This window comes from Camellia sinensis, chromosome 5 (genome assembly GCF_055761805.1).
Source record: "Camellia sinensis isolate YWXY chromosome 5, ASM5576180v1, whole genome shotgun sequence".
Lineage (NCBI taxonomy): Eukaryota > Viridiplantae > Streptophyta > Magnoliopsida > Ericales > Theaceae > Camellia > Camellia sinensis.
In genome coordinates this window covers 32,486,097-32,500,891 of record NC_138965.1, presented here as the reverse complement: position 1 = coordinate 32,500,891, position 14,795 = coordinate 32,486,097, and the positions used below count along the sequence as shown (strand labels likewise).

At 41.5% G+C, this 14,795-nt stretch overlaps 1 protein-coding gene and 1 pseudogene across 1 annotated transcript; both read left to right on the top strand.

Moving 5' to 3' along the window:
• Nucleotides 1-3,749: 3,749 nt before the first annotated feature.
• LOC145791311 (large ribosomal subunit protein eL14y pseudogene) lies at nucleotides 3,750-4,127 on the top strand (annotated as a pseudogene).
• A 305-nt stretch (nucleotides 4,128-4,432) lies between these two features.
• Nucleotides 4,433-6,276, top strand: LOC114298505 (receptor-like protein EIX2). The gene is made up of 2 exons (XM_028243091.2): nucleotides 4,433-4,895; nucleotides 5,246-6,276. Exons 1-2 carry the CDS (start codon nucleotides 4,433-4,435, stop codon nucleotides 6,274-6,276), a joined length of 1,494 nt encoding a protein of 497 aa, XP_028098892.2.
• The last annotated feature ends 8,519 nt before the right edge of the window (nucleotides 6,277-14,795 follow it).

The following is a 14,795-nucleotide window of genomic DNA, read 5'->3' as shown; positions in this document are numbered from 1 at the left end:
TCTCTTCTTGGGAAGTTGAAGCTGATTGCTGTAAGTGGGCAGGAGTTGTTTGCAACAACTTAAGCGGCCATGTCCTTGAGCTCCACCTTCAAACTCCCAGTGAATTTGATTTATATTCAAGGTTGGGCGGTGAAATAAATCCTTCTTTGGTAAATTTGACGCACCTCCGCTACCTGGATCTAAGTCAAAATTCTTTCACAGGAATACGAATCCCATCCTTCATTGGATCTCTGGTAAGTCTGCAATATATTAATTTGTCTGATGCAGGATTTGTGGGAACAATTCCTCATCATCTTGGAAACTTGTCGAGTTTACGTTCTCTAAGTCTTAGAGCTAATGACGTGGATGTTGAGAACCTTGATTGGCTTCATGCTCTTTACCATTTGGAATACCTAGACCTAAGCGATGTGAACCTTACCAAGGCACCCAACTGGCCACAAGTAATTAATAAGCTCCCTTTCTTGCTTGAGTTACACCTGTCTCGTTGTGGTCTTGATCTCAGTCCTGCTCTACTCAGTGTTAATTTTACCTCTCTTCTTGTCCTAGAACTTTCGAGTAACTGGGTCTCTTCGATACCTAGTTGGATCTTCAGTATTACTAGTCTCATTTCTCTTGATCTAAGTTCATGTGCTTTTGAAAGTCCAATGCCTGAAGGTTTTCGGAATCTGACTTCTCTCGTGACCCTTGATGTTTCCTTAAATAATTTTCCATCTTTCCCTAATTCTTTGTTTAGAATGAACAACCTCGTTTTTCTTAACCTGAGAGGTGCATTTGAAGCTCCACTTCCACTGATTCTCCCAAACATGACCAATCTTAGGTATCTTGATCTATCTTATAATGACCTGAATTCTACAGTACCCAGTTGGCTGTATAGTTTTAGTCGTCTTGAGTACCTTGACATGTCCTTCAGTAAGTTAGAAGGTGGAATATCAAATGACATAGGAAACTTGACTTCTATCATCACCCTATTATTGCCACAAAATAAACTTGAAGGAACACTGCCAAGATCGCTAGGAAGCCTTTGCAACTTGAGATTTTGTGATCTTTCATATAACAATTTTAGGGGAGAACTGTTTAGAACCTCGTCTAAATGCACAACATACGCTTTGGAGACTTTGATGTTGAACAACAATCGACTTTCTGGTACATGTAGAAATTTAATGTATAAAGAGAAATAGAGAATTGTATTATTGATTGATTTATATTGATGTAGTGTATATTACAATTACAAGGATTCCTATTATATAGGAGTGTGTTTGGGAGTAGGTGGAGAGTAGGTGAAGTGGAGGTGGTAGTGGTGTAGTGGGTTAGGTTTAGTGGAGTAGGTGAGGTGGTAGTGGTGGTAGGTTTATGGTAAATTCTAACAGCCCCCCGCAAACTCAAGGGGGATAGGAACTAACCAACTTGAGTTTGGAGATAGTAACAAAACAAGAAAATACATAAAAATAAAAAAGGATAGGAGACACTGTATGGTCGTGTCAGACCATTGGTGAAGACACTGGATGGTGGTGTCATAACGTTGTAGAGGACACTGTATGGGGGTGTCATAATGGTGTAGAGGACACTGGATGGTGGTGTCAGACCGATGTAGAAGACAGTTTATGGGGTCATGTCGGACCGTTGTAGAAGACAGTTTATGGAGTCATGTCGGACCGTTGTAGAAGACAGTTTACGGAGTCTTGTCGGACCCTTGTAGAAACTAACCGGAATCTATGTCGGGACAGTTTACAGAGTCTTGTCGGACCCTTGTAGAAACTAACCGGAATCAATGTCGGGACAGTTTACAGAGTCTTGTCGGACCCTTGAAGTAGCTAACCGGAATCAATGTCGGGACAGTTTACAGAGTCTTGTCGGACCCCTAAAAAGTCGCACCCTCAAAAGGTGTGCCCAATCTGTTAAAAGGCGTGCCCTCAAAAAGCGTGCCCAATCCATAAAAAGGCGTGCCATCAAAAGGCGTGCCATCAAAAGACGTGCCATCAAAAGGCGCGCCCATTTTGTCTTCGAGCGCCGAGCGGCGCATGATGCGCGTGTCTGCCTCTTCGTCAGGGTCTTTATAAACTGAGGCGGAGTCGGTGCTTGAGGCAGAAGCGAAGACAAAAAAAACTTCGTGAAAAAACTTCTGAAAAAACTCTTCATTTTCTGAGAGAGATATTCGTTTTCTGAGAGATTGTCTCTAAGAGCTGCAAATCTTGAAACACTCTGTAACCAACCCTTCTCTGAAAAACTCAGCAACCCATAACATGGCCTCTTCTTCCCGTCCAGCTAACCAGAACATGGCCTCCTCTTCCCGTGGGCTGCTTACGCTCTTTCCAAAACTGAATGAGTCCACAAGAGAAATAACTGGTGTGGTGGCCAGTGAACCTCAACCAAACACCTCTGGTTTTGCTCCGTTGAACTTTCCGATGCGGTCGGTGGAGCAAAAAATGGCGGTGCAAACTGATATTGAGGCCAATCAGTATACTCTGAAGTCATGCGTGGAAACCATGACTGCGGTCACAAATTTGTCGCACCGGCTGCAGAGCAGGACAAATGAGGTGCAACAGTTAAACTCCCAGCTGGCTCTGCTCCAACGCATGTATAAGGATGCGCGAGCAGAGATTAGTGTGCTAAAGGCGAAAAATAAGGAGCTGAAGCGGAAGGCCACCGTTATGTTCCGATTTGGAGGGCCGCCATATGCTGCAGTGGAGGAGCAGGGAGTAGTGATCATGCCCAGTGGAGTGGGAAACACGGAGGCAATACCGGCAAGGGCCACTCAGGACGGAGGCAAGAAGAAGAGACCGGCGGCAGAGTAGAGAAGGAAAATCCTACCTGTGGATGTGGTTGTTTTGTGTTTTTTTTTTTTTTTTTTTTGGGTGTAAAATGCTGATCGGGGTTGATCCCGGCATGAAAAAAATGACAAGTTTGTGGAATGAAAACCGAGGTGGTTTTTTTTTTTTTTTTTTTTTTTTGGAAATAATAATAATAATAATAAAAAAAAATAAAACGAGGTGGTGGATCAGAAAGAGTTGTGAATCAGCAAGATTTTTTTTTTTTTTTTTTTTTTTTGAAACAATAAAATAAAGAAAGGAAAAAAAATAATAATAATAATAATAATTAAATTGGAAAGCAAACGTATGAGAGAGAGGGACAAACTCAGGTGGATGGCATGATAAAAAAAAAAGGCAAAAGAAATAAAAAAAGAGAAAAATGCAAAGTGGAGACAAATTGAGTGGAATTCGGTGGAAAGAAGTGAGAAATCAGGATTATAAATTGCTTTGGCTAGTGGTAGGGTCCACCAGCACTATTCACTTCAAAAATGTGGAATGGTGAGCATGTGTATGCATGTGCTCTCTCTTGTCAGGATAGCTTGACAGGGAGAACAACTCACACACAGCACTAGTCTCTCTGTCGGTGGTGTTCATGGGCAGGGGTGAAAAATAGATTTCAAAAGGGAGAGCTTTTCTGAGGGAGGAGAACAACTCACAGGCAACACACACTCACACACAAAAAAACACACACATACAGCAGCAGCTGAGAAGAAGAACCAAGAGCCATCACCATGGTGACTGCACAGCCAAGCCACTGCAGCCCATAGCTCTGACCACCACGACTCACTGGAACAGCAGAGGACCAAGCAGCTGGATCTGATGGGCTGTTGCAGGGGTGACAAACGTGAAAAGCCGAGCACGGATGATTCAGCATCACCCCTCCAGCCTCCGTCTTCCATAGTCGCTCTAGCTGTGCTGAGCTGAGCTCTCAGATCTCCGAAAATGCCGTTCAAAAGATACGTGGAGATAGGAAGGGTCGCTCTCGTCAACTACGGGAAGGAATATGGGAAGCTCGTTGTCATTATCGATGTCCTCGATCAAAACAGGGCTCTTGTAGATGCCCCTGATATGGTGCATACCCAAATGAATTTCAAGAGGCTTTCACTCACCGATATCACGATTGACATTAAAAGGGTTCCAAAGAAGAAGACTCTGGTTGCAGCCATGGATGCTGCTGATGTCAAGAACAAATGGGAGAACAGTTCTTGGGGCAGGAAGCTTATTGTGCAGAAGAGAAGGGTTGACCCAGATGAAGATTTGGATGCCCGGAACTGGAATGTGGATAAATCAAAGAAAATGTTGGAAGAGACAGGAAACTGAAGGTATGTGTAGAAAATAAGCGGAATAGGTTGAGGTCCGGCGGGCGGCCAAGGCGAGGTTGCCGCCCGCCGGTGAAACGAAAAATACTAAGTGCTTAACCTTGCTCTGATACCATGTAGAAATTTAATGTATAAAGAGAAATAGAGAATTGTATTATTGATTGATTTATATTGATGTAGTGTATATTACAATTACAAGGATTCCTATTATATAAGAGTGTGTTTGGGAGTAGGTGAAGTGGAGGTGGTAGTGGTGTAGTGGGTTAGGTTTAGTGGAGTAGGTGAGGTGGTAGTGGTGGTAGGTTTATGGTAAATTCTAACAGTACATTACCTGACCAACTTGGAAAATTTGAAATTTTGCAAGAGCTTGATCTTGGGTATAATAATCTATCTGGCCCCATTCCAATCACTCTAGGAAGATTGACGTCCTTAGAAACCATGCGTTTACCCAACAATCAATTAAATGGAACTCTTCCGGAAGGTCTTGGGCATCTTTCTAAGTTAAGACATCTTGATTTGACTGACAATTTGTTGGCAGGCATTGTGTCTCAAGTTCACTTCACCAATCTCGTAAATCTGACGTTTTTAGGTGCCTCTGGAAACCGATTAACTTTAAATGTGAGTCTTGACTGGATCCCGCCCTTTCAACTTGAAGTTCTAGAACTTGGATCATGGCATTTGGGCCCCAAGTTTCCCATATGGCTTCAATCCCAGAAGAATCTTTCATACCTTGACATTTCCAACGCTGAATTGTCTGAAGGGATTCCAAGTTGGTTATGGAACTTTTCTTCGTCAATCGTTTCTCTAAATCTCTCTCATAACCAAATCCATGGCGGGATTTCACATATCAATGTATTGTCTCATGGGTGCAAGATTTACTTAAATTCAAATCAATTAAATGGTCCGTTACCTCGTCTCTCTTCAAACTTGGTTGAGCTGTATCTTTCCAACAATTCTTTTCCGGGGGCATCTCCCATCTCATATGTGATAGGATGGACGAAAAAAAATATTTGGAAATTCTTCATATAGGAGAAAACCTTCTATCTGGAGAAATTCCTGATTGTTGGATAAGTTGGAAATCATTGGTAATCATACATATGGGAAACAACAATTTTACAGGGCATATCCCAAGCTCTTTTGGGCTTTTGTATGATTTGAATTCATTACACCTGCGCAACAACCGGCTCTCTGGAGAAATTTCTTCATCTCTGCAAAACTGCACAAATCTAGAAATGCTTGACCTCAGTGAGAATGAGTTTATTGGAAGTATACCAACATGGATGGGGGAAAGGCTTAGACAATTAAAGATTCTTGCTCTTCGCTCAAATAGATTAGATGGCCTAATACCTCCAGAAATTTGTGGCCTCTACAGTCTTCAAGTCTTGGATATTGCAAACAACAATTTGTATGGTGGAATACCTCAATGTGTCAACAATTTTGCTTCCATGGCAGTGAAACTAGAATCTAACGACCTTATTTCCTATATAGGTCCAGGTCGTGATCATCTTGACAGTTTCTTAGAGAATGCAATTTTGGTGACAAAAGGAAATAATTACCAATACGACAAGATTCTTGCTCTTGTGGCTGTTGTGGACATTTCAAACAACAATATATCTGGAAAGATCCCTGTGGAACTAACAAGTCTTTTGGGATTGCTTTCATTGAATCTATCTGGAAATCGTTTGGCCGGTGTGATTCCGAAGAAGATAGGTAACATGGAGTCATTAGAATCTCTTGATTTATCTAGAAACCAACTCTATGGTGAAATTCCTCCGAGCATATCAAATTTGACTTTTTTGAGTTACTTGAATTTGTCTCATAATAACTTGTCAGGAAAAATTCCATCAAGCACCCAACTTCAGTCCTTCAGTTCTTCTAGCTTTATCGGAAACAACCTTTGTGGACTTCCACTATCAAATAATTGTAGTGTTGGTGGCAAAACACCTGATGTAAGGAATGAAGGGGATAGTGAGGGTGCAACGTCTGAAGTGGATTGGTTTTATTTGTTTATGGGTTTAGGATTTGTGGTAGGTTTTTGGGCCATATGCGCTCCTATACTGTTCATCAAGTCCTGGAGATATGCTTATTTTCAATATCTAGATAATGTTTGGACCAGACTCGTATTATTATACATGGGCAAACGTGTTTAAATTGTAGAAGTGTCTTCTTAATATTGTAATAAAATGTATTTACATGAAATAATATCCTTTCATGGATAAATTTCTTGTGATATTATAATGGAATCTTTCATATCATGGTCAGAAGTTTTTGTTAATAAGCAACTTATTACTCTGTTCATTTATATGAAAATAAAAAATTATATATATATATAGAAGTCAAACATGAACTGTGTATGTGTCATGGTTATTCAAGTGATGAAACAATTTGGGATCTCACATTATCAGTAATACTACAAACTCAGAAAGTTTACTAAGAAATTATCTAAAATTTTCATTTTCTGATTAGATTTATTCTACACATAAACATCACATTACACAAATTCAATCTCAACTACACTCTTACTAAAAACATCCATGTCCAAATATTCAGATTTTAAGTAGATGTTACTAACAATCTTATTTGGCACTCTAGTGCTAAGCGACTGGGCTACATTGTCACGACCCGAACCCGCCCCCCTGGGTTAAGGATGTAACCGGCCAGTAATCCTGAGATTACTTACGGCCTCAAATCAAAATAGACATAAGTCAACAGAGTAGAGAGGCCGAACGGAAGCAATAATCAAAAACTTTGTCCATAGAGCCGTGCTTATATGCACTTCAAAACAAACCAAACTCATATACGTTAATAACCCACGTCAAAAGTACGGTACCGTAAAATTCTTTACAGACAGGATCATCTAATTAAGTCAACCCATGACAGACTATTTACAAATATACATAAAGTCTTTGCCAGCAGGACAAAATATAGTTACATAACAAAATGGCAAAGATAGGTCTCGTGCGTGAGACACAAGGCTGACTTTCTCAAAACCCATGTTGTTCTTGGCAGACTTCACTGGGGCTGGGTTTGGACTTCCCTCGGCTCACCTACGAACACATGAATGAGCGTGAGCGATAGCCCAGTGAATAATATCAAATACAGAAGTCATATAAACAATATGTAGAATAACATACTCTGAATGGCCTTGGGCCCAATTCATATTCCTACTTAACATATGTACATTTATACAAAGTTTAGATCAAGTGACTGTAGTTCTAAACATATTGGCCTTTGGTCCATTCTGATTTCCATTTACGTCAAAACGGCCTTCGGCCCAGTCATTTATGTCAAAACGGCCTTCGGCCCATTCATTCTTGTCAAAACGGCCTTCGGTCCACTCATTTATATCAAAACGGCCTTCGGCCCATTCATTTGTGTCAAACGGCCTTCGGCCCACTCATTCATGTCAAAACGGCCTTCGGCCCACTTATTCCTGTCAAAACGGCCTTCGGCCCATTCATTCATGTCAAAATGACCTTTGGTCCATTATTTCTATCAAAACGACCTCTGGTCCATTCATTTATTCGTATCAGACTTTTGTCCACGATCCCAATTAGCAAATTCATAAGGCTTATAAGGGAATAACAATTGGACATTCACAAGCTTTCAAATATTGATATTACTCACAGTGATCGGCTTGTGGATTTGCCCTGGAGCTTGACCCTACACATTTCATGAACACAAAAGGGTCACCAACAATTCAATCCATTCCTTAATTCACATATTCCTCATTAGGCTTTATTCATAACTCATTAATTCATTTACAATGCTTAACATATGGCTAAGAGGGCTTACAAGTGAAAGAGAACGGAAAACAGAACTCCGAATGCAAAAACAGAATCATAGAAAACAGGGTCCCCGCTCGAGCGGACCTCTGAGGCCTGCAAAAATACTGGATATGGGAAATTTACGCTCAAGCGTTAAATCTGGCGCTCGAGCGGAAGGCCTCTTTACATGGCTCCCCGCTCGAACGTGAACTTACCCGCTCGAGCGGAAGCCATGCCTGCAAAAAGTTCTGGATGTCTCATTTTTACGCTCGAGCGCGACCTAGGACACTCGAGTGGAAGTCCATCCTACGTAGCTCCCCGCTCGAGCGTGTATTTCCCCGCTCGAGCGAACATGAAGGGCTGCAGAAATTATACTGGGAGCACGTATTTTCCGCTCGAGTGGCCATTACCCCGCTCGAGCGGAAGGCCTCTTTACATGGCTCCCCGCTCGAACGTGAACTTACCCGCTCGAGCGAAAGCCATGCCCGCAAAAAGTTCTGGATGTCTCATTTTTACGCTCAAGCGCGACCTAGGACACTCGAGTGGAAGTCCATCCTACGTAGCTCCCCGCTCGAGCGTGTATTTCCCCGCTCGAGCGAACATGAAGGGCTGCAGAAATTATACTGGGAGCACGTATTTTCCGCTCGAGCGGCCATTACCCCGCTCGAGCGGACTTCAAAATTCTAGAAAACCCAGAATGTGTTCTTAAGCTCCAATTTGGTTTTCAAGCCACGATACTTGCATGCAATAGCTCAAATCTCAAATATAATCATACTAACATGGTACCAATGCAAGATTATAACATCATGGAGCTCAATTCCTTGATTTATCTACATGCATGTCTCACAACATATCAAACTCAACATCAACAAACTCATGCATTCAAGCTCATGTCTTCTCAAATTGTACATGCATGTGATGAATTAGCCACATCCTCAACTTAGATGGCACAAATGATGATTATAACATGAGCTTCAATTAAAATTGTACATGGATTATACAAAACATGCAAATTCAAGGTACTTTCTTACATGCATGCACATAATGGCCCTCAATTCAACCAAACCACTTCAATTTCCTCATAATCAAACCAAATCATGTTCTTGACCATTATTTCAACTTGAATTCACAAAATTACAACTTAATATCCATGAATTCACTTACCTAGAGGCTTGATTCTCCCAATCTATGGTCAAAACTTGAATAATCTTCAAGGCTCCCAAGCTTTGAGCTAAGTTTGCTCAATTCTCTTCTCTCCTCCTCTCTACAGCCGGCTCTCTCCTCCTCTCAATAGTCTAACTCAGATTTTGAGTTCATAAGGGCTAGAGGGGAGTGTAATGCTATCATACAACAAGGCCCACTAACATAATATTTCAATATAAAATATTTGGACACTAATTCATCAATTAAATCGACTTAATCTGGCCCGAATCAATTTTTCAATTAAATTTTACCGTAGGATCTAAAAATTATGCCAATCACAATGGCGTAATCAATTTCGGGTTCCGTGGCTGATAAGGCCTTCAATTTAATTTCCAAAATAGATTATTCAGACAGGTATTCCTACGGTGAACAGATAAGACTTCAAAATCACAAACATTCACATAATGGCACATAAAATCATGCTATACACATAATCATACTCAAATTAAGGACCAATTAGCATATTACGGGACAGGGGTATCACAGTCTTCCCCCTTTAGGAAGTTTGGTCTTCCAAACTTAATTTACCTTCGTCGGGAAACAAATGTGGATAGCGTAGACGCATTTCCTCCTCTTTTTTCCACGTAGCATCTGTCCCATAGTGTTCCTTCCATTCGACTTTCACCATTGGAATGGATTTGTTTCTCAACTCCTTCACTTCTCGGTCAACAATTCTTTCCGGCCATTCAGCATATTCCATATTTTCATCAATAGCAACCCGGTGATAATCAATCACATGCAACGGGTCTCGGAGGTAACCCCTCAACATTGACACATGAAACACATTATGGATTTGCTCGAATCCCGGTGGTAAGGCCACTCTATAAGCAACTGGACCAAGCCTTTCCAAAATCTGAAACGGCCCAATGTAGCGGGGCGACAACTTGCCCTTTTTCCCAAATCTGACTTGGCCCTTCATCGGAGAAACACGGATGAACACATGGTCACCAACCTCATACTCAAGAGGTCTTCTTCGAACGTCTGTATAATTCTTTTGTCGGTCCTGAGCTGTTTTGAGCCTTTGGTGAATAGTCTTGATTTTCTCAGAAGTGTCTTGTACAATTTCTAGCCCAAGCAAAGCTCTATCCCCGACCTCTGTCCAACAGATAGGTGATCTACACCTCCTACCATACAAAGCCTCGTATGGTGCCATATCGATGCTGGAGTGGAAGCTGTTATTATAAGCAAATTCTGCAAGTAGCAGGTAATCTTCCCAACTCTCCTGAAAATCCAAAGCACACATGCGAAGCATATCTTCCAATGTCTGTATCGTTCGTTCAGACTGCCCATCTGTCTGTGGATGGAATGCAGTACTAAACCTTAGTTCTGTTCCCATAGCTTCCTGCAAACTCTTCTACAATCTAGATACAAATTTCGGATCTCTATCCGACACGATAGATACCGGAACTCCATGTAAACGGACAATTTCATCAATATAAATAGTAGCCAATCTATAAGCAGTAAATGTAGTTTTGACAGGCAGAAAATGCGCAGATTTAGTCAGTCTGTCAACTGTAACCCAAACAGAATCCATACCTCGAGAAGTCCGAGGTAGGCCAACAACGAAATCCATAGTCACATGCTCCCACTTCCATTCAGGAATAGGGAGAGGTTGAAGTAGGCCGTCTGGTTTCTGATGTTCAGCCTTAACTTGCTGATACTGTAGGCACTTGGACACATATTTTGTAATTTCTTTCTTCATTTTGGGCCACCAATAAGTCTGTTTCAAATCTTGATACATTTTATTGTTACCCGGATACATGGCAAATACGGATCTGTGGGCTTTATCTAAAACTCTCTTCTTCAATTCTGGGATATCTGGAACACATATCCGGTTTCGAAATTTCAACATTTCATTCTCAATACCGAATTCTGCTTTCGGGCTTGCCTCGAATTCGTCAATCACTTTCTTGAGGTACTCATCCTTTTTCTGTTTCCGTTGAATTTCATCAATGATTGCCGGCTCGGCTGTAATAGCGGCTATCAATCCGCCCCGTTCACACATTACCACTTCAATTTCAGACTTCTCAAAATCTTGCAAGATCTCTCTCTGTTCAGTAAGCAAACAGGTCATACTCCCCATTGATTTTCTTCTCAAGGCATCAGCAACTGTATTAGCTTTCCCGGGGTGGTACTAAATTTCTAGGTCGTAATCTTTTATCAGTTCTAGCCACCTTCTCTGACGCATATTCAACTCTTTCTGCGTGAAGAAGTATTTCAAGTTCTTATGATCCGTGTAGACTTCACACTTTGCCCCATACAAATAATGCCGCCAGATTTTCAGAGCAAAAACGAGTGCGGCCAATTCAAGGTCATGTGTTGGGTAGTTCTTCTCGTGTGGCCTCAACTGTCGGGAGGCGTAAGCAATAACCTTTCCATTCTGCATTAACACACAACCCAAACCCTTATAAGATGCATCACTAAAGATTACGAAGTTTTCCGTACCTGAAAGTAGTGTTAAAATTGGTGCAGTAGTCAATCTCGTCTTTAATTCATGAAAGGCTGATTCTCTTTCTTCGTTCCACTCAAAAGGTTGCCCCTTACGTGTCAGTTGGGTAAGAGGCACTACTAATTTCGGAAAGTCCTTCACAAACCTCCTGTAGTACCTAGCCAAGCCCATGAAGCTACGAACTTCTGTCACATTGGTCGGTGTAGGCCAATTCACAATTGCCTCTATCTTCTGCAGGTCCACTGAAATTCCTTCCTTGTTGATCGCGTGCCCTAAGAAAACAACCTCATCCAACCAAAACTCACATTTCTTTAATTTAGCAAATAGTTTTCTGTCCCGAAGTATTTGTAAAACAGTCCTCAAATGATGTTCATGTTCAAGTCTATCTTTAAAGTATATCAAAATATCATCGATGAAGACTACAACAAACTCATCAAGGTAGGTTTTAAAAATTCTATTCATTAAGTCCATAAATGCTGCCGGAGCATTAGTCACTCCAAACGGCATAACAAGAAACTCAAAATGACCATACCTCGTTCTGAATACGGTTTTCTCAACATCCTCTGCCTTAACTTTCAGCTGATGATATCCGGATCTCAAATCAATCTTAGAAAACACCTGTGATCCCTGCAACTGGTCAAATAAGTCGTCAATACGGGGTAAGGGATATTTGTTCTTTATCGTTACCTTGTTTAACTCCCGGTAATCAATGCACAGGCGCAAAGTACCATCCTTCTTCTTTACAAATAACACTGTGCACCCCAAGGCGAAGTGCTAGGCCGGATAAACCTTTTATCAAGAAAGTCTTGCAACTGTTCCTTTAACTCTTTCATTTCGGCCGTAGCCATTCTGTAGGGAGTTTTAGAAATAGGCTGGGTGCCTGGCACAGTTTCAATGGTAAACTCGATCTCCCTGTCTACCAATTCCCCTGGTAATTCATTCGGAAACACATCCGAAAATTCTCTAACAATAGGAATATTATTCAATTCAACATTCTCAGATTGTTCAGACAACACATAGCACAAATAACCCTGGCACCCTTTCCTAATCAGTTTGCATGCTTTCATTACGGATATCAAATAAGGTGGAGGCACTACCCCATTACCCACGAACACAATCTCTTTCTGTTCTGGTAGGTTAAATACAACCCTTTTTGTCACACAATCTATGGTGGCACAGTACTTGGTCAACCAATCCATGCCCAAAATTACATCGAAATGTCTAAAGTTCAAGGGCAACAAATCTACATATAGGGTAGCATCCTCAATATGCATGTCACAAAACCGATATATATAATCACATAACACGGATTCCCCTGATGGAGCAGACATACATAACAAATATGGCAATAACTCTAAGGGTCTATTCAGTCTAGATGCAAATGTATATGTCACAAATGAATGTGTTGATCCAGAGTCAATTAATACAAAAGCATTCTGTTTACATATTGAAATTGTACCTGAGACAACGGCATTGGCATTCCGTGTATCGCCCGGAACAAACGCAAAAACTCTTCCCTGTCTCACTGTATCCCCAGTAGTAGCAGATCTCAAGGTGTTCCCCGACTTTGGGATCGATGCAGTGGAACTAGCTGCTAGTTTCCCACTGTTCTGATTACATTCTCGGGCTATGTGCCCTTGCTTCCCACACTTAAAACAAGCTCCCGATGTACGGTAACAGACTCCATGGTGCCTTTTGCTACAAACACATGGGAGCTGTGTCTCGGAAAGAACTCGAAGTATTTGAGGAGCCCGTGTTTTGTTTTTTCAAAAATTTCTTCTTCGAAAAGAAGCCTTGTCTTTTGTTGCCTTTCCATTCTGTTACTGGCTTAGCTTGCCTGGCTATGTTAGCCTCTGATATGATGGCTTGGTCAAGCACCCCAATGTAGGTTTCCAATTTTAGGACATTCACCCTTTCTAGGATGTCATTGCGGAGCCCACCTTCAAAATGTCTTGCCTTCTTATAGTCCGTGTCAATTACATGTGGTGCAAACCTGGCCAACTCAGTAAATTTGGCCTCATACTCAGCTACAGTCATGCTGTCTTGCTTGACCTCCATGAACTCTGCCACTTTCCTATCCCGGACACACTGCGGAAAGTACTTGTCATAGAATATTTCTAGAAACTTTACCCAGTCAACATCCCTATGATTTTCTCGCATCAACATCCACCATCTTCTTGCCTCGTCTTCTAGCATAAAAGTGGCTAGAAGCACTTTCTGAGTCTCTGAACAGGGGAACACTTCAAATAATTTCTCAATGCCGAGGACCCACGCTTCGGCTTTCAACGGATCTAATCCCCCGTGAAACTGTGGTGGTTTCATCTTCTTGAATTCCTTAGTGAGAGCTATAATCCGGTCATCATTCTGATGATCTGGCATGGGTGGTGCCAGAGGTGGAGGTGGCGGGTGTGGTTGCTGCCACTCCTGTTGCTGTCTCAAAGCTTCTGCCATTTCCCATATTAGCCTTTCCATTCTGTCCATTCTGGCAGTTGAGGATTCTTCTATTTCATCTCCTCTGGTTCTCACCAGCTGATTAAACTTGCATTATACTTTATACAGGATATACACAAGTATGCTTGTAACAAAGAGCATACATATTCAGGTAATTTGCAATGCAAGTAATTCACAACTTACAACACATAATTGTTCATATCAAAACATTTAAGCATATAATCAATGCTTCCAAATTCATATTTATCACATGAATGCATCCTAGATCTTATATAAACGCTTATTGCTCTTTTTGGACAAGTGTGTGAGTTATTAACTTGTGCTCTGATACCACTCTCTCACGACCCGAACCCGCCCCCCCTGGGTTAAGGATGTAACCGGCCAGTAATCCTGAGATTACCTACGGCCTCAAATCAAAATAGACATAAGTCAACAGAGTAGAGGAGCCGAACGGAAGTAATAATCAAAAACTTTGTCCATAGAGCCGTGCTTATATGCACTTCAAAACAAACCAAACTCATATACGTTAATAACCCACGTCAAAAGTACGGTACCATAAAATTCTTTACAGACAGGATCACCTAATTAAGTCAACCCATGACAGACTATTTACAAATATACATAAAGTCCTTGCCAGCAGGACAAAATATAGTTACATAACAAAATGGCAAAGATAGGCCTCGTGCGTGAGACACAAGGCTGACTTTCTCAAAACCCATGTTGTTCTTGGCAGACTTCACTGGGGCTGGGTTTGGACTTCCCTCGGCTCACCTACGAACACATGAATGATCGTGAGCGA